At 35.7% G+C, this 20885-nt stretch overlaps 1 protein-coding gene across 1 annotated transcript in view; it reads right to left on the bottom strand.

Moving 5' to 3' along the window:
- Nucleotides 1–5645: 5645 nt before the first annotated feature.
- The window catches only part of LOC141440543 (uncharacterized), a 124470-nt gene continuing 109230 nt past the window's right edge, over nucleotides 5646–20885 (bottom strand). The window contains exons 13-17 of the mRNA XM_074105085.1: nucleotides 13542–13610; nucleotides 8341–8429; nucleotides 7369–7429; nucleotides 6842–6968; nucleotides 5646–5808 (exon numbers count right to left, since the gene is read on the bottom strand). Of these exons, the coding sequence (XP_073961186.1) occupies nucleotides 5682–5808; nucleotides 6842–6968; nucleotides 7369–7429; nucleotides 8341–8429; nucleotides 13542–13610 (473 nt within the window). The 3' untranslated portion in view covers nucleotides 5646–5681. The remainder of the gene's footprint in view (nucleotides 5809–6841; nucleotides 6969–7368; nucleotides 7430–8340; nucleotides 8430–13541; nucleotides 13611–20885) is intronic.

Below are 20885 nucleotides of genomic sequence, written 5' to 3'. Positions count from 1 at the left end.
TTATATATATAAAAGAAGAAAACTGACTGACTGACTGACTGACTGACTGACTGACTTATAGATTCAATGCACAGCCACCGCTGGGTCTAGAAACTTGAAATTTGGAATATATGTTCCTTAATAGGTGTAGACGCGCACTAAGAAAGGATTTTCGAAATTCCCACGGATAGGGAATAAATGGGATTTAATATTTTCACTTCGAAATGACCCTATATTCAGTAACTATATTATTAGAAACTTCAAATTGGCATGCACGTAGTAATACTAACAGCTAAAAATATTTTTCAGGATTTACGAAATTCCTACGGATAGAAATAAATGGGATTTATTATTTTTCACTTTTATTAATGAGCCTATTTCCGTAACTATATTAGATACTTCAAATTTGGTAAACAAGTAGGTAATACTAACAGCTAAAAACTGTTTTCAGGATTTATCAAAATTCCCACGGGATAGGGATTTACATCTTCACTTCAAAATGGCCCTATTTGCGTAACTATAATTATTAGAAACTTCAAATTTGGCATGCAAGTAGGTAATATAACAGCTAAAAACGGTTTTCAGGATTTATCGAAATTCCCACGGGATAGTGAATAAATGGGATTTGTATTTTCACTTTCAATTATTGACCCTTTTACCGTAACTATAATTTTTAGAGACTTCGAATTTGTTGAGCAAGTAGGTAATACTAACAGCTAAAAACAATTTTCAGGATTTATCAAAATTACTACGGGATAGGGAATAAAATGGGATTTATATTTTCGCTTCAAAGTGGCCCTAACTCCGTAATTATAAATATTAGAAACTTCAAATTTGGCATGCAGGTAGGTAAAAACTGTTTCAAAGATTTTCCGAATAGGTATCCCACGGGATAAAACGAATAAAGAGGATTTTATAATTCTTACCAACTGAACCAGAAAACGCATACGCTAAACCAATAAAACTGGGGACTGGAGATTTGGCAACCTGATGTAAATCTGGTAACAATTATTTAGCAGTGACATCCTTGCTCATCCTGGCGAGGATCGTCTCCGTAGAACGGAAGTCCTCAAAAGTTGATGGCACACGCAAAAGACTTTACATGATTGTTAAATTTCAATGACAATGCGTTTATATGATATACACCGCCTGATGCTGCAGCCAGGATCGTCTGCTGATGACGGAACTCCTCAAGGGCTGATAGCATTGATACGAAAATTTACATGTACGTTCAACGAGCTGACACAATTACTTTGCCCACCCGCGATCTTTATGATAGCTACTTTTGTGCCCATGCAATGTGTGTTCATGCAGTTCCTCCACCTCCACACTGTAGAACACACAAATCACAAATCCATCTATCACCACCACCACTTTACACTGACGCGTTTCGAACTCAACCAGAGCTCATCTTCAGAGCAACACAACCGTTCAGCATGCTACGGTGTGAAATTTGGCATAGATGGACCTAAAGTAATGCAGAGGTGTACTAGGGCAAAGATAAGAGAAATAGAAAGAATAGGAAAATATCTCAACTTTGTTTGTTTCTTTGTTTGTTGGGGGTCATCTCTGATTACTTTAAGCTGATTTAAATAATTATTGCCTTTATAAAGATACACTATCCCAGATTAGACATTAGACTACTTACTTTGAAAAAATTACAAACTTTCCGCACAATAAAAATAAGTTTCAATTTTGAGGCCAATAATAGAAAGCTACAATGTGTCTCTAATCGACAATTAAGAATATTAAAATAGATCTTAACAGTAATTCATGTCCCGCGGGAACTTTCAATTTCTCGGATATACTAATCCTATATCGTGTATGAAGTCGCGGGCAAAAGAAACGCGTAGTATGTACTTTAGCGTTTTCTAAAATTCCAACCCTGAATCAGCGAAGCAGGGTTTCAAGTTGGTAAGAATCATAATTAAATACGTAAATATGTGGGTCGATTTTTAGTATTACAAAATTTGCGTCATCTGTCTAAAAACCAACTGTCTGTATATGTATTTCCATATAATCCTACAAAAGAAAAGAAACAACACATAAAAAACTTTGAGATACTTGTACAAAGGCGAAATTATCCCTTCAAATTTACCGCGAGCGAAGATGAGGGTACCACTACTAATACATTCGTCTTCATATATTTTAAGTGCTCATAAAGTGCTCCGATTACTATGGCGTATACGTGCGCTTTGTTGTTACATATAAAAAAAAAATAAGCCGATCAAACCGTCAAAACTCTCTGTTCAATACGATACTCTGAGCTTGTTACCAAAGAGTTGTTACCGCGCACAATGCAAGTCCTCGGTGTGAGGCAAAATACTACGAATTTTATGACATTATACGTCTTTGAAACAGAATCGGATTGGTTTACTTGGCCACCTGGGTTAAGAGGTAAACACGTTGTTATGTGGCACAGACAGAAGATATAAATCGCGTACAAATTTAAATGTACGTTGACTATAAATTGTCGTAACACATTTCTTGGAATCAAAAATAGGCTTAAAGGACTTTCACAAACAATCGTTATTAAAAGTTAAAAGTTCCTTTTCTATCATCAACTACTTCGCAAAGCTTTAACACTTCATTAGGGAACGGAAATTCATTAATAAGGAAGGACAAGTTTCCAACAACCTAGGTATAATTTTAAAAAAAGTTTTTTGTGAAAAATACTTTTTATGTAAGTAATATAAAGAATGATCATCATCCTTGGCCTATATTCATTCCGATTCACGAACACAACTCACGCAATTCAAACGTTGGATATACTTAATTTTAATAAAACAAACGATTCCAGAGATCTTCCAACCTACGAACATAAATCACTCCAAAACAATATATTTTTTCAAATCGGTCCAGTAATCACTACACAAACAAATTAAAATAGTGAGCATTTACACCTACTTATCATCGGAACTCACAACCTTCTATGAATCTACGTTTGCTCCCGCAGAAAAGGTACAAAAACAAAAACATATCTCGAATTTACAGCAGTAAATAAACAGCTCAGCTTCAAGAACTTAGAGCATTAAAGCTACCAGAGGTGACAATACTTTTGTAAAATGTACAAGATCAATGATCGATCATGCCTTCCACTAAATTTGAGGTTTTATCAGGCCAGATCAAGATAGTGCTTGACAAATGCGTCATGTGCATGGCGACGTGTTCCGACCAATTAAAGATAGAGTAGAGTTTAAAGATAGAGAGAGATTAAAGATAGAATAGTTTCACGCACACAAGTGCAATTATTTTAGTTGAAAACACGTTATGAGAAGAGTCGTTTTACTCGCCATCTGCTTTTTGTTCACGGATGTCTATCTATACTTCTTGTCCTGTTCTAGGAGCGTCATTTCATATCGCACATCGCACACATCTGGATTGAAAGGGCATCAACTCAAAATAATACAGGGAAGGTCTAAAATAAAATGGAGTAGGTATTATTTTGATTTGATACCGCTTTCTATCTAATAATCTCTATAATTGTAATTGTCATATGTCAATGTCAAATTATTCTTATCTTTTTCATTACATGTACTGTTGCCATGATAATGTGGGCTATACAGCCAACTTATATTTTAGTCTCGTAGCTTTTTTTGTATTTGATTTGTTTTGTGTGACTTTCCGTAATTTCGCTCTCCTGTGGCCCGGCGGAAGACCAGTGCTGGTTTTCAACCAGCGATATGCTGAGCCGGGACCTTTTTATAGCGGCAACATTTCTTATTGTTATTTTTACTAATTATGTGCCATTGCTGTTATAAATAAATTATTTTCTTTCTTTCTTTCTATCTACATTTGCCATATTATCATACTCATTCCCACTAGATCAAGATACAGTCAACGTCATAAATAAGGTGATCACTTTTGTACCTTATTGTTGCTTTCAGTCAGTACACGATTTCGTATGGCTTTTCAAACATGACGTTAAAATGGCAAGGTACAAAAGTGATCATTTTATTTTTGACTTTGACTGTACATATTATGCTGTACATTAACTCAAAATAATCCGCCATTTTAAATAAGACCTTCCACAAATTGAATTAAAACTAAACCAAAGTGGGATATTACATATTTTGAGTTGACTTTTGATCTAGGATTGCTGCGTTGTTTTCTTAAAATTCGTGAAAATGGAGCTTCCGGTTGGTTAATGCTCTAAGCTCAAAAGCCCCTTGTAAGGGATCCGTAAATAAATAACGTTTTCGGTAACGTTTCAAATAATTCCTTTTCACATATTAATATGCGCGCGTGCTCCGGCAAAGCTGACCGGAATTATCATTTGAGGTATTATTTTTTAACAAAGAATTAAAGTATTCGTGCGTTTGGGTTATTTAGTTAAGATAAACATTTGGCCGTATTATTTTGGTAAATTTAACCTTGGGATAGGATTGGTTTTGGAATAAAAAAAATATTTGTAATGTATGTCCGTTAAGTAGAGATATAGTCAACCAATTTGATTCCTAACCCACTACAGAACCTTGTCATAATGTCATTTACGTCATTCGAAAATCGTTGTCATAGATAGTTAAATAAATAAAATCGTTGACTAAGATAAAGTTCCATGGTTACCCCGGATTCAAATTGGTTGAATGAAAGCTTCAGCGATTTTACGCGTGTTTCGTAGGAATATCAGGACATGCCTATAAGTATAATAAGCCTGTGTTCAAGACCTCCAGCAATCTATGTAACAAATTTCACCCAAATCCGTCCAGACTTTTAGTGTGAGGGAATAAAACGCACGCACGCACACACATACGCCTACAAACTTTCACGTAGGATTAAAAAGCGTTTTTTTTTTCTTCGATCAACAATTTGGTTTTCATTATCATCCACATCGAATTCCATTTGTCGGAGAGGTTTTCTTACGGAATCGTAAATTTCAAATAACCTCAATCTCGAAGCCTTTTCAGGTCGCGATCGGGGGTGGCACTACTTTATAGGTTTAATCAGGACATTCCTGTCCCTCTTAAATCACTACTCTTTAGATAACATATACCTATTTAATACCCCAATTTTATCAGTTTAGTCTTTACTTGGAGTAGTATTTTGAAAGTGTTTAAATGTTCTTACCTAATTCAATATGGATTTTTGTCTGAATTAAAAAATGAACTAAAATAATTTATTTGCTCACCCGCGACCTTATGTTAGTTAAGTTCATACAAGATAAAACCTGGTACAACTGGTCTAACATCTGGTAGCATGGTGTACGGTTGTGTTGCTCTGAAGATGAGCTCTGGTTGAGTTCGAAACGCGTCAGTGTAGTGTGGTGGTGGTGATAGAGGGGTTTGTGTGATTTGTGTGTGTTCTTACAGTGTGGAGGTGGAGGAACTGCATGAACACGCATATCTTTTATAAACTTAGCTATCATAGGCCGCGGGTGAGCAAAGAAATTATTTTAGTTCATTGATATGGACCTCCGCAAAGTAACGCCTGATTCAATAAATTATTTGAATTAAATAAATTGAATTTAATGTTTTCATTTGCCTACTAATAAATACACAACCTGGCAAAATTACTCGAACATTGTGTATAGGTAGTGCCACCAGAGTTGAGGTTTCGCACACAAGAAATGCACAGCTCCCAAAGAAACTGCGCGCGATAACCAAATTCTACGCGGGCGATGCCGCGGGCAAAAGCTAGTTAGAATATAATACAAAAAAGTAAAAGAATTTATTTCAGGTACTTTAATTAATTAAACGTGCTATTTACAAACTCCTAGCATTACGTTTACGTCTTAATTGCTTTCTAGGTTTCTTGGAACGCTTCACTCGACGTTTGTCTCGACTAGGAGAAACTGAGGCTCTGGGGGGCGGGAATTGCCAGTCGGGACATCTGAAAAATATATAAAACACTTATTAAAAAACAACTGTAGAACCGAATTTGAAGATTAATATTAAGTATCACTTCGTCAACACAGCAGCGGGTCGATGTATCAAGGAGTCTAAGAAGCCACTGGTCTAAGTAGGAAGTGGCTTAAAAAGTTTTCCGAATATCTATTGTCAGTTCATTTCCTGGTTCGTCAATTTCAATTCTATGACCCAAAGTCTACCGCGGAGCTCCTTAGCCTTAGCTTAGCTGAGCTTAGCTTGCGTTTAAGTAAAATTACAATGGAAGCAAAAAAAAACTACTTTGTATTCGTTTAGAATTAAATACATTGTAACCAAAAAGAGAATAATTTTGTAGGAACTACATTTTATGAACTGATTTGCCTTCAAGTAAGCAGATTAACTATGCAAATGCATGCAGTTGACCTGTTGTCCAGTAAACTCGGGTAAAACCAGAATTAATTATTAAAATTACTTATTTATGAACGACGCAGTGCACTTTGTGTGTTCGGTGAAAAACCCAGGGATCTAAAAAGTAATTTAACGTATTTTAAGAGGTGGCGTGACATGAAATTGAACACGCAATCAGTAAAGTATACGTGTATGAATGTAAATATTCCTAGTTCATTTGATGTCAAGGAGAAAAATGTAGAAACAGTTATTAATTAGGTACCAGTAACTATTAAAAATAACCTCATTATCGCCAACACAACCAAAACAGTATCGGACACCCCACAAACGTACTGTTTGGCGCAAGTTTACTAGGAAGTCTGAGCCCAAATAAGCTGGGATAAAACTCGGAACCAAGAAAAAGAAGTACGTTTTTGTGGTATTGACTCAAATTATTACCTGTCACTAACACCAAACATACATAATAGGTACCCCACCCACTGAAATATTTTTGTGCGATTAAATTTCGGGGGTGGTAGGTAGTAGTCATTATGTTTCTACCTAATGTAAGTAACAACATCAGGTACCTAGATTAGACATGTTGTGTGTAGATTATTTACTGGAATTGTGCTATGGTTCAGATCACTTACTTCTCAATATCTGGTAGGCTATGTCCCTTGCACCTCAACTCCCACTTGGACCAGTACTTGAAACCTTCCTGTTCGAACACATTCAATGCGCACGCGCTGTCATCTCTAATGTCATCATCCAGTAGCGCTGGAAATATGATATCATTTTTATTCCATGATTAGCCGTATGGTAAACCCATGGCCTCTCCAACAGAGGGTTGTGGATTCAAACTTGGAAACGCACCTTTGAGTTTTTCTTGGTGCTACTACTAGGAATAAGGGCAGAATTCATGTATATCTTGCGAAGCCATCCAAAGTAACGTTTACAGTTTATAATCAGATTCGAAAACATTCACATTTAACACATAAACATTTGCCCCGGCCGGGGATCGAACCCGAGACCTTCACCTTTCCAGTTAGGTTCACTAACTACTAGGCTATCCAGTCGTCTATATAGATGTGTTGTCTTTAAAAAATGAGTAAAAATGTGTGGGATTAAGGATGCTATACTAACAAAGTGACTTCCTGATTTAAAACAAGATGCTCACCTTCGCACGAAATGTCACACTTGCCACCTTTGCGGCCTTCCTTACACCATTCACTACCGATCTGAAATGTATAATAATAATTAGCTCTACATACAATAGGTATCAAATGCTATGCCAAGTACAAATAGGAAGCGCCTACGAAGCGCTTCTAGTGGCGCGTACCAACTACAAGCGTCGCAACATATTATACGTTTAACTTATACACGGGAGTACATTTCAAAGTGTGTAACCGACTTCGAAAAAGGAAGAGGTTGTCAATTCGTCTGCATGTTTTTTTTACAATAAGGGCTCGCTACGAACTCCTAGATCGACCCTTCTTTTACCTTTATTACAAGCATTATATAGATATACCGACGTGCTTTGTTAAGCAGTGGGAATAACGGAACAATAATGCCAGCAAACACTGCGGCTTCCAGCTCATGGCCGCCATCAAGAACTTTCCCTCAACAATGTTCCTCGAGCAATATTGCTTGACCATTCAATTTACATAATCAAAAAAAAAAAAAAAACAAACTTAATGAACTAAAAGAATTTCCTTGCTCACCCGCGACCTCACGATAGCTAAGCTTATGCAAAATATGCGTGTTCATGCAGTTCCTCCACCTCCACACTGTAAGAACACACACAAATCACACAAACCCATCTATCACCACCACCACACTACACTGACGCGTTTCGAACTCAAACAGAGCTCATCTACAGAGTGCTCTGTTTGAGTTCGAAACGTGTCAGTGTAGTGTGGTGGTGGTGATAGATGGGTTTGTGTAATTTGTGTGTGTTCTTATAGCGTGGAGGTGGAGAAACTGCATGAACACGCATATTTTGCATAAGCTTAGCTATCGTAAGATCGCGGGTGAGCAAGGAAATTCTTTTTGTTCAATGATATGGACCTCCGCAAAGAAACGCCTGATTCAATAAATTACAAACAAACTTTTTAATTGGAGAACCTGTAAGCTGTATTTTTTAAGTTACCTGGTATAAGCCATAATATTTTCTCCGTGGTGCTTTTGTTACTAAAGCAGACGTATTTCTGTAACTTTCTTGCTCTATGAGGCAAACCCCTGAAAAAAAAAGAAATTTAATAATTATAAAATGCTAGATTTTACCCACGGCTGAGATTACTATAAACCCAGCGGTTGAAATATCAAGATTTTATCCCGATCCCGTGGGATTAGGTATTAGGATAAAAAGTAGCCCATTAAGAGTATTGTTCCCGATGTCCAGCTACTTACATACCACATTTTATAAAGGAGAATACACATACACAGTACACCACACCACATACACACACATGTTATCACAAAATTTCGCATATTTATAATATTAGTATAGTCTTTAAATTTTATCTTAACAAACTCGCATGAAATAAATAAATCAATATCATGGGACACTTGCCATCAATTGACTTAGTCCCAAACTCAGCAAAGCTTGTACTATGGATACTAGAAAACGGATGAACATACTTATTAGATAAATACATACTTAAAATAAATACATATTAAATGTGTTACATAACAATTATGTATGAAGTTAGGCATTAATTCACTTCTTGTTTATGATATTTCTACTGCCTCCGACAACTTCATTGATGTTCAAACACACGTGTTTATTGTCTAAAGAAACGTCACGATGTTTTATGAAAACAACAGTTACGTAAATGTGATATATACATACAGCTCCAAGGATCAGTTTAGCTAAACGATAAAGAAATTGTTAAAAAATAGAGACAGAGTAATATCGGTTTGATCTACTCTGACTATAATTGGTAGTAGGTAGTAATGAAGTGAAAGACCGGCCAAGTGCGAATCGGACTCGCGCACGAAGGGTTCCATACAATTATCTATACAACGTTAGACATTAGCAAAAAACGGCAAAAAATCGCGTTTGATGTATGGGAGCCCGACTTAAATATTTGTTTTATCCTGTTATTATTATTGTTGTTATAGCGGCCACAGTTGTACATATTCTGTGAAAAATGCAACTGTCTAACTCTAACGGTTTGTGAGATACAGCCTGATGACAGACGGACGGACGGACAGCGAAGTCTTAGTAATGGGGTCCCGTTTTTACCCTTTAGGTACGGAACCCTACAAAGAAAAGTATTTAGGTTTTTCTAGATTGTCGTTAGGTAGCTATTTTACTTAGTCGATAATCTTTGACATTAAACACTGTCACATATTAACAAGGTCAATAATCTTATCATACTATTTGCACTTGGGAACATCCGGGAATCCCCCAGTATATTTTATAAATATTCATGATTATTATGTGTTAATAAATACCGCAGATCATTTTTCATCTTGTTTTGTTCCGATTTGCTTTGTAACCAATAAATATACGTCTTTTTCTAAATTTGCCATGCTTGATAAAGAAATTTTACTTCGGATGTCATATTTTACAGACACAAGTTACGATAACGAATAAGAAGATAACAAGTATTTAGGTGTATGTATAATTTATTGTATTAATAATAGAATTTGTTTGTTCCGCTGCAGTATTTAACAAGCACCTTAAATAAGTACGCACACACGACATAAATATTAACTGATTTATATTAAAGAATACTATAAATAAGACAACTTTAAGATTTAGGGGCTGTTTCACCATCCATTGATTAGTGTTAACTGACGGTTAAATGTGATGCCGTCTCCGTCCATTCGAACAAAATAAATAGAGACGGCATCACATTTAACCGTCAGTTAACACTAATCAATGGATGGTGAAACTGTACTAATGTAACACTAACCATTATATTATGAACAATCTCTGAAATAAAATATTTGATTTTGAATTGATAAGCTCTTCCTTTTAGGGTTCCGTAGCCAAAATGGCAAAAACGGATCGATATAGTTTCGCTATGTCTGCCTGTCCGTCTAATCTATCTAGATCTAGAGGCTTATTAGTGCCAGAAAACTATTATTTTGAATGGATACGAGTATATAGGGTAACTAAAAGAATATATAAAAACAAAACATAATATTCATTAAGCATTTTGCTTTACATTGCTTCTTCGAATAAACTTAAAAGTGTTACAAAAATTAAAAAACAAATTAATTTTAAAAGTTGCTGAACTAATGTTGTTCTGTTTGAGGAGTATGATCTATGTTTTAATTATTTGCTCATATTACAGGCTTACAGGCCACCATGGTATACATAGATGTCGATGTATTACATAGTAGAGTAATAGCGTGATTTTAATACAGTTTCCGCGTGGGAAGTACCAGATACAATTGATAATGACAATACGATTTCACCGACTAGCAACAGTTTTAGTGCCACGTAATGCTAGCATAATGGCCCTCTCAAACAATACCGGGCATAATCAATTACATTATTTGGAATGCATTAAATGCCTGACAACATTATCAACCTTACAAGCTACATTCAACTTTATAGAGGTGTAATTACTGTTTATAACTGATTATGTGTGAGGTGGATGGGTATTGAATGAGCAATAATAGTAAGGTAGTTGCAGGTTGAACTGGTACGGAGTAGTAGTAGTTGGATGTATAGAGATAAGTTACTAAGGAAAAATAAGTAAAATAAAGTATACACACACAAACATCGCGCCTGTATTCCCAAATGGGGTAGGCAGGGCACACGAAACGTTACCGAAAGGAGCCACTTTTAAATTTTAGGTTTTAAGTTTAACAAAAACGGTACAATAGTGACAGGTTGCTAGCCTGTCGCCTACGGTATACCTTAATCTACGAGTACATCCTCAGTGGCCTCTTACGACATCCACGGAAGAAATGGAGAGGTGTAATTCTGACCCGATACCACACGGGTCTAACATAAAGTATTTACGTAATATATAGTAACATTCGGTAAAAACCTATTAAATGTACAGTCACCTGCATTAATATCTGCTACATTGGAGCGTGCAAAAATATCTGACACGTCCTACCGGCGCTAGAAATAGAGCCGTATCAGATATTTATGCACGCTTTTTTGTGTCAGATATTGGTGCTGATGACTGTACAGACATAACAACAACCACTAACACTATATTATATAGAGAGAAGAATGTGTTGGTATGTTCGTCACCACTTCACTTTTTAATGGATTAAAGGATTTGAATGAAATTATAGCACAAGTATCCAAACCACCATGCCATACTAATGCACAAGCATACCTCGTAAATTTGTGCCATTTGAAATTTACAATATGCGGTGAAGTCGTACTGAACAATGCGAAGCACCGTAATTGTGTAATAATTTTGCAACAGCAGTGACGTACTGGGATGATGATTGGCTACTCGTATTTGCCGCAAAACTGAAATGCGGTACCGTAATTGTGTAATAATTTTGCAACATTACGGACACGGTAAACAAATCGTCGTACGCGTAATTTTACCGTAATTTTTATAAATGACCGTAAAATATCTGTATTTTTCCAGTGCTTTCAGTAAAATTAACGTACCTACATTTTCAGCGCTGTCGTGACGTCATTTATTAAAATCGTATAGGTAGAGTCATTCACGATGACGCGTGCCGTGGCTCTTATTATAATGTCTTATTTTGACAAAATCACGCGTCTTTGTAGATGGCACTAGGTCAACAGCCAACCTTAATGTGACGTTTGGCCTTTTTTATCTCTCAAAATTTACCCAAGATACTCCGACGATTAACCATACGAGTATGACGGCTTACAATAAATTGCGAATATTTAAGTGTTTAAACGGACATAAAATTGTTTTATTACTGCAACCATCAGCAACTTTTTGTTTCCACAATATTTAATTTAACTAGAGTCTATACCTTGATGTGAACAGCCAAAGGACTAACATTATGATATTAAACATCAGTTTCTTTATTTTATCAATCTACATAAATGTCTACTTAGGACGACTACAGACTAGCGTTTTTTCTGCGTATACATGGGTCGTATTTGGCATACGCGCTTACACGTATACGCTACATTAAATCGAGAACGCGCATGTACGCGATCATTAACTGCGTGTTTCAATCAACGCTCGAAGAAAACAAATGTACCTATAGTATGCGCGCGTACACCCGCTTCCAAAAAAAGAGCTTATATTGCGCAAATAAAACGCTAGTCTGAAACCGCCTTTAGGCGATAGAGATGTAATAAGTACCTATTTATATCAGCAATAGGTTTGCCTCATACACACGATTAACCTGCGCTCTCGTTATTTGGTACTGGACAATTGTTTCGTGTTTTAACCTCATAAGTCCTCGTGTATTTTGTTAAAGAACAAATCAATAGTTGATAATAACAGTAAAAAAATATTTTTTAATAAATCTTTAAGTATGGTGAAATGATTTTGAACATGAAACTACCGTGAGACTCACTCATATTAAATCACGTCTTAAACCGAGTTTAGCTCGACATGTTTCGGGCTATTTCGTAGCCCTTCTCCTCAGGAGCACGCGAACGCGACTCAGCGGCTGCCGCAACACGCACACTACGCGCCACCGCTCTGCTCGCGCGACTCATGTCGAGCTAAACTCGGTTTAAGACGTGAGTTATCCGTTACAATATCATTTAATATGGTGAAATGATTTCCAAAATAATATAGATGATGATTCCAATATAGGACTGGAGCAATACATCCTGTTAAAAAATATACAGGGTGTATACGGGAGGGGTGGATCAAACGAAAACCAAAGGTAGGGGACCTCAAGAGCTACCGAATCGACCCCCATGTATGTTCAGCGATTTTCATTTGTTTCAGAGTTATGAGCATTTTAGTTTTCAGAGTTATGAAAATTTCAGGAATGTCGGATTTCAGGTATAATTTCTTAGTGGTAGCTAAACTACCTATCTTACCTACAACGAGTATATTATGATGCAACAGTAATTTGAATTACACGCAAAATGATTGATCATAAATATTATTATTCATAATCTAGCCGTTGCTTGCGACTTCGTCTGAGAACAATTCGTTTATCGCTACCCCATAGAAACTATCTAGGTGCCAAATTTCGTGCAAATCCATCGAGCCATTCTTGCGTGAAGAAACATCCAAATATCCAAACAGCCTCACATGTCAATTAGGATAAATTAATAGTTATTTCACATTTGTATCTCACATGCGTTAATAGTCCAGCATTTTCACCAACAATAGGTACAACTAATAACTAGCGCTTTGTTTACATGCAAAACAATGCAACTATAATGTGTTCAAAATGCCAATAAAAATCACTCACAATTGCTCAGAAATGTCCTTGGGATGTTAAGTTTTAACAATTCACGCGTGAGTTCACATCGCTTAAATACTTTGGCGTTGACTAGAGTAGAAGTGATCGCTAGGACGACTAACAGCCGACCGACGGCCATGGTGCCTACGCGCCGACTGCTAGGTAGACTGGAAATTCAGCTTAAATGAGATGCGCACGCGCATGTAGCACTCGCGACGGGAGTTACCTTAAGCTTATACTAGCCGTCAGCCCGACAAGGTTCAAACGAAAATGACGCTAAATCTGCTCTGAAAACATCTTCTTTCTCACATTTTGTATGGAGAACTTTAAATTATATTTTTATACAATTTTCAGACATTTTCTGACAGTTACAAACAAGAACAAAAATTAACAAATAGGTAAAGCTCTGAACTGAAGCGCGAACGTACGTTTCTTAATAAAAAAAAAAAGTTTGATAGGTAATGTTAACCTTTTTTTTATTCCACTGGGTGGTAAACGAGCAAGAATAAAGAATAAAAGAATTTATTTGAAATATAACAAGGTTACAATAAAGATTCATCGGCGGACTCCGCACCAGACTCTGTGCCTGTATCGCGGAGACCAGAGACAATTTACAATTTATAGCAGTTACTTAACTAATTTCTGTTCGTTTATGTCAGTAACCGATCTAAAAAGACCACACTGCGTACATCTACTTAGGGGCAGGACTTTTCTGACACTGGATAATTCGTAGGGGGCCCTCGGTGCACGAGTCCGGCTCGCACTTGGCCGGTGTTTAGGTCTTGCTTCAATTACTTTAGGGCCGATCTAACCTAACGATTATTATTGTGGGTATACTAAAATGTTCACATGTCATTTTTTTCCATTTCTTGACGAATGACGCAAAAAAATTATAAACTTGTTACGATCCTGCAAACGCTTACTTACCAAAACAAATCTGTCGCATAAATGTGAAACAGAACAATCACGTGACCAAGGTGGTCGTTTACTTCAGCAAGACGGAAAGTTCACATTGTCTGCTCCCGTTATAAGTTCTATGTGATGCTTACCCATTGACATTTGGTAAGTGGCATTTTTAAATAGAAACATTGATTTTAGAACTAAAGCCGCCTGAGTGTAAAGTTTCATTTTAATTTGTCTCTATGGAAATAAGATAGTTAATTATATGGACTGTTCTGGGAAGTGGATTGGGTTTTGCCGGTTGCTATCGCGTGTCTTTATGTTTCAGTTTAAGTATGTGGTTAATTAATTCGCGTTTATTTACTAATATAATTCAAAGTGATATTACTTCGCAATATGAAAAAAAATAAAAAATATAATATTTAATTTTGTTGAGTAAACCATGTCCTAAGTCGGATTTGAGTACTCGGAGTGATCCAATGAGCAGTGAATGGAAACCCCATTTATAAGGATAACCGGTATAAACGGTTACAGGTTCAATCAGTAACCCTTTTAAACGGTTATGGTGTCGAATACCGTTAACACTATGAAAAAGTTATTTTACTAAAACGGTTAACAGTTGAATTTTTATTCAATAACAAAAATACAAACTGAAACGTGGATGCACAGAAAAAACCCATCGAAAAATGGAGAAGACCCAACAATTAGGTGGCATTTTTAGGAATAAGTACAACAAGATTTGATCATCGATGCTTGTGCTTGTTCGTGCTTCATCATCATTATCATCATATCAGCCGTAGGACGTCCACTGTTGGACAAAGGCCTCCCCCATAGTTGTCTTGTTGCAGCAGGGTTGTCTTATTTATTTATTAGACATGCCAACAGTACATAAACAAGACTTTTAAATTAATACTACTAGTATCCATAGTACAAGCTTTGCTTAGTTTGGAACTAGGTCAATTGGTGTCAAGTGTCCCATGATATTATTTATTTATTTATAATGTAAATTAGAAAGTTATAGCCATATATAAAACAAAATAAATTAGGTGTGGCATACTTACTAGGGGTAAGAAGTATCAAAATATATACTATTTTTGAAATAAAAAACATTTTTTTTTCTACAAAATATACTTTCATTGATTAGTAACCGACAAATACTTTCGGTTTCTAGACTTAACGGACTTAAAGTTCCTGTTATTGAATTTAAATATATAAAAAATAAATAAATATTATTATATAAATAGATGAAATCTTAGTTCCTTATTCAAGCGAGATGAAGATTTGCACGCACTCACAGTACATGTCGTATGCACCATAATACATTTTATTATAAATTTAAATGTTAAAAAAACGCGATAGCCCTAGAAGACTTGTTCCAAGCTACTAAGAACGGCGAAATATCAAAGTCAAAGTCAAAATATCTTTATTCAATTTAGGCTATAACAAGCAAGTATTCTCGATGAGGGCTACGGTATAGATGTCGCTAGCGTCACTGCTTAAGTGGCTAAATAAGAAACAAACAAGCTGAGATATGAGGTGCATAGGGGAAATTCGTGTCAGTACCGTTGACCATCAGTGGTGTAGCGGTATAGCACGCGGTACGGAATACCGAGGACCTGGGTTCGATACCCAGTGCTGGTCTTATTTTTCTGGTTTTTCTGTGCATCTATATTTCAGTTTGTATTTTCAACTTAGGTTTTACGGGATGACCGTAAAAGTAAAAATTTGGAATTGAAATAAAAAATACAAAAAGATTCCAAAAAACCAATCTTATAACAAGCACTTATGAATGTCAAAAAAAATATACCACCGGTTCGGAAAAACCTCTGTTGAGAAGAATCCGGCAAGAAACTCAACGAGGTATATTTTTTTTAAACAGATTTACATTGTTCTGTCTAGACGTCTCCGTCGGATTATTGTAGGGAAACTTGTTATACTGTGCTAATTGTAGAGAGAGTACACTCAGTCGACGCACAAAAATAAGGGTAAACACAGCAGTATACACAACTTTAACATCGCTAAATATTCAGTCTACCCGTAATTAGTGATCATGATGCAACTTTATCAAAATATCAGGAACTCATTAGAGGTTATCACAGTCCACGTCCCGAAATAAACCCAATATCTGAATGTTTTCGTATATTGGGATATTTTCCTGGGTATTAAAATATATTATATTTAGTCCATCACTTATACTTGTTTTGGATAGGTATTTAACTAAATGTAAGCAAAACAACGTCAATTGGTGTCTTAAATGAAACTATCTAAATATTTACATTTCTGTATGATAATACAATAATAGATAAGTAAAATGTTTAAAATTCTTGAATGTACCAAATCTGGCAGCTGAAACTTGTTTACATTTAGTTAATTACCTATACGTTTAAAGTATAGATTATTAAAAAATATTGGACACCTATTCTTCTTTTGTCAATCAAGCAAAAAATTGCAAAACTGAAGTGCTTCAAGGTTCGGAAGTGAGAGCCCGTGGATGTCAACGTCACCTGGCTACTCGTACAGAGCGAAGCGTCCATAGAACCCCATTCCCCACAGGCTTGCCCAATATTTACAAAATACGACAACATGCGCAAATTATTTTATGAAGGATGTGGGCGATTCCTTCGGCTTTACCACGGAAATACCTGACGCTACGCCACTGTTGGCTATATAATAAGTATAAGTATTGTATTTATTGATATCAAAACATAATAAATTTAGATAAATACATACATACATACAAAAACATCACGCCTGTATTCCCAAATGGAGTAGGCAGAGCACACGAAACGTTACCGCTTCGGAGCCACTTTTAGCAATTTTAGGTAATAAGTAGTCTTTATTTTTCCTTGCATAAACGTAGAAGTAGGTATTAAGCTTAGTTTAGACCTGCATTACATTGCGGCGCTTGAGTGCTCACTATAAACTCGTTGGCTTTACGGCCTCGCAATGTAATGAAGGTACACACAATGTAACTTAGACACACGATTTTTCTTGAAAATCTAAACCGGGCTACTTATCTTCATAGTTTTTTGTTTAATTGACAAAAGAAAAAAACCGGCCAAGAGCGTATCGGACACGCCTGAAATAGGGTTCCGTAGCCATTATGAAAAAATTAAGTAATATTTTTCTAAGGACTTCGTATTTTGTACGGAATATTCCAAGTTTAGGTATTTTATACCTTAGGCTGCTATTTACTCTTAAACTACTAATAATTCTCAAGAAAACTTAACCGTTATAGTTTTCCTAGTAAGTTTGATATATTTACTATCATCGTGAATTTTTTCTAATTTTTCCACTTAGATTTTAGAGGGGGGACGGTCGATTTTAATAAAAATTTGCACTTTAAAGTTGAATATTTTGCAAACAAATCACTGAATTGAAAAATCGTTTTAGCAACCCCCTAATGGTTTTAGAAGACCTATCCAACGATACCTCACACTACAAGGTTGGATGAGAAAAAAATAATCACCCCCAGTTTACGTCCATGAGAGGTAAACTAAAAAAAAATTTTTTTGAATTTTTTATTGTATTATTTGGTCGACATAGTTCACATATATATTCGTGCAAAATAACAGCTTCCTAACATTGATAGTCCCTGAGCAAAGCAGCGGGCGGATGGACAGACAGACAGACTATAAGGGTTCCGTTTTTTCCATTTTGGCTACGGAACCCTAAAACGGCCAAGAGCGTGTCGGACATGTCCGAAGTAGGGTTCCGTAGCAATTACGAAAAAAAAAGTGATATTTTTCTAAGGATTTCGTATTTTATACGGAATATTCCAAGTTTAGGTATATTTTATACTTTGGCTGCTATTTACTCTTAAACAACTAATAATTCTCAAGAAAACTTAACCGTTATAGTTTTCTTAGTAAGTTTGATAATATTAAATGAATTGTACACTTTTACTGAGTTGTGGACCTTACAGGAAGTCTCTGACCATGGTTTTAAATCCAAGGTTCGATTCTACTCGCATAACTGAGCTACTTTTATTCTCCAACTTTTCAAAAAAATGATCAATTTTTTTTTTTATACAGTTTAAATTTAAATTTCAATGCGATATAATACAAAATTGACAGTACATTGATAAATCTAAGACCTGTCAAATGAATTTCAAAAAATATTTAAAGGCCCCCGTACAGTCAACAGTCAACCCTGTATGTTTTTGTACAGTACAGTACAGTACAGTCAACCCTGTATGTTTTTGTACAGTACAGTACAGTACAGTCAACCCTGTATGTTTTTGTAATATTGAGGTAACTCCTATTACTAAGTCATCGCCCTAGTTAAAATCTCAAGGGGAAACCTGCATAATGTCGGCAAAATACCGCAAAGGATAAAGTCAGGATTTTCCTTAACTAAGTTGAGAACTCGTTCTAAAGTACGATCGGAGACTGGAGACATTACTATGAATTTTAAACACTCAATATTCGATTTTAGTTCACCTAGAACATGGTTCAGATATCCATATTAAAGTTCATCACTGTCATTAACATAATCCCAGCCTACCTATACCATCATATCTATATCCTCGTAAGTCCCCGTGTACTTCACAAAGTACAAATCAATTGTAAGAATAATTGCCGAATGTACTTGGTCGAGTACAAATTTTTCAATGAAATATAAACTTTAAATATATGGGTAAGGCCGCGAATTTTGACCAATGTGACATAGAAATAACATAAAAAAAATACGTGACGTTACCATAAAACGTAACGCAAATTTTTATAAAGCCTAGATCAAACTGGTAAAAATTCCCATTAGATAACGTATGTATGAAAAAAAAATACATCTCATATAATAAAGTGAAGTTTTTATTTTTACTAGAACTTTCTGACGATACTGATCTTAAATCTGTCCTATATGAGATCTATAGAGCTAAACATGAGAATGTGGAAGTAGAAGTACCCTCTAGTTGACGAACATCTTTCCAAAAGTGTATCTTTACATGCCTCTCTAACACTGACAATAAGGTGCACATTTATAAGCATAACGAATTTGGATGTGGTTTTTTTTATTCGACTGGATGGCAAACGATCAAATGAGTAAGAGATCACCACCGCCCATAAAAATCTGCAACACCAGGGGTATTGCAGACGCGTTGCCAACCTAGAGGCCTATGATGGGATACCTCGTGCCAGTAATTTCACCGGCTGTCTTACTCACCACGCCGAAACACAACAGTGCAAGCATTGCTGCTTCACGGCAGGATTAGCGAGGAAGATGGTGGTAGCAATCCGGGCGGACCTTGCACAAGGTCCTACCACCTAGTTGTGAGCATGCTTGTGACTTCGACTGTACAAGCTATTAAATACCTCAAAGAAATGGCCAAAACCCTAAATCACAGGTTTTACCAATTTAGGAAGTAGTATCTTAGTTAAGTGGACAATGTAAAAAGATGTTTTTGGAAATAAATTATTATGATTATTAAGTTTAGGTAACAAATGAACTAAGTAGGTAAGTGAATCTCTCCGTTTGTCTCTCACTTTAAATACGCTATGCATGTAGCAGGACGTGAACACAGAACTCGCCACAATTCTCTTGTGCCGATCCCTGCACCTACAGATTAAAATTTATTTAACTTCAAAATATCCATCTAACTAACTTACTGTGCGTGCAGTCATTGAAAACCTAATAATAAACTGGTGTAAGTTAGAATTTTTCTGTGTGAACTTCCCTTTACCACATTTTTTCGTTACGTTATGTACAAAATACGTAGCATTTTGTAAAAATGTAACGTAATCGTAACGAAAGTGTAACGTATTTTATATAAAAAATCGTTTATCATGGTGAATAACGACATTTTGAACATAATAACACATGCCACTTACATGGAAAAGATTACCCTATCGTATGAAAAAACAACCAGTTAAAAATAATCACTACTTACCCTTAAAATCGAACAAGCACTTTCGACGTTTTTTCGAAAAAAAACCTCCGCGTCACTTTTGATGGCTGTTTGTCAACAAACTGATGAGATTTATTTATCTCATCGATGTTGCCCTATTAGAGTATTAGTTGCCAGTGTACAAAAACTAATTTCTACCGAAATTGGCGTTAAAGGTAGCTTAAAAAAGCGTCACCTAAGTATTCGTAACGAAAACGTGGTTTTTGGCACGTGAAAAGAAATAAATATAAAACATGAAAATTATTTGATTATCATGATTCCGCAATCGGTAGGACTATCGTTATATCATAAAATTTCGTTTAAACAAAATCATGATCATGAGAAGTTAAATAGCATGAAAATAATAAGGTATTAAGTACTCGCGGTCAAAAAAAATAGTCAATTTTCGTTACGTTTTTGACGGTAATATATTTTTATTATTTTTTTAAAATGGTTTAAATCAATTATCTCATTTGCGACCTTGAGAGTTTATATCGTGTCATATAATAAAAAAAAAATTAAACCTCTAGGTGTTATCAGTTTTTTTTTATCAGCCTTCCAAATTTGAA

This window comes from Choristoneura fumiferana, chromosome 22 (genome assembly GCF_025370935.1).
Source record: "Choristoneura fumiferana chromosome 22, NRCan_CFum_1, whole genome shotgun sequence".
Lineage (NCBI taxonomy): Eukaryota > Metazoa > Arthropoda > Insecta > Lepidoptera > Tortricidae > Choristoneura > Choristoneura fumiferana.
This window is presented reverse-complemented; position numbering and strand designations above follow the sequence as displayed.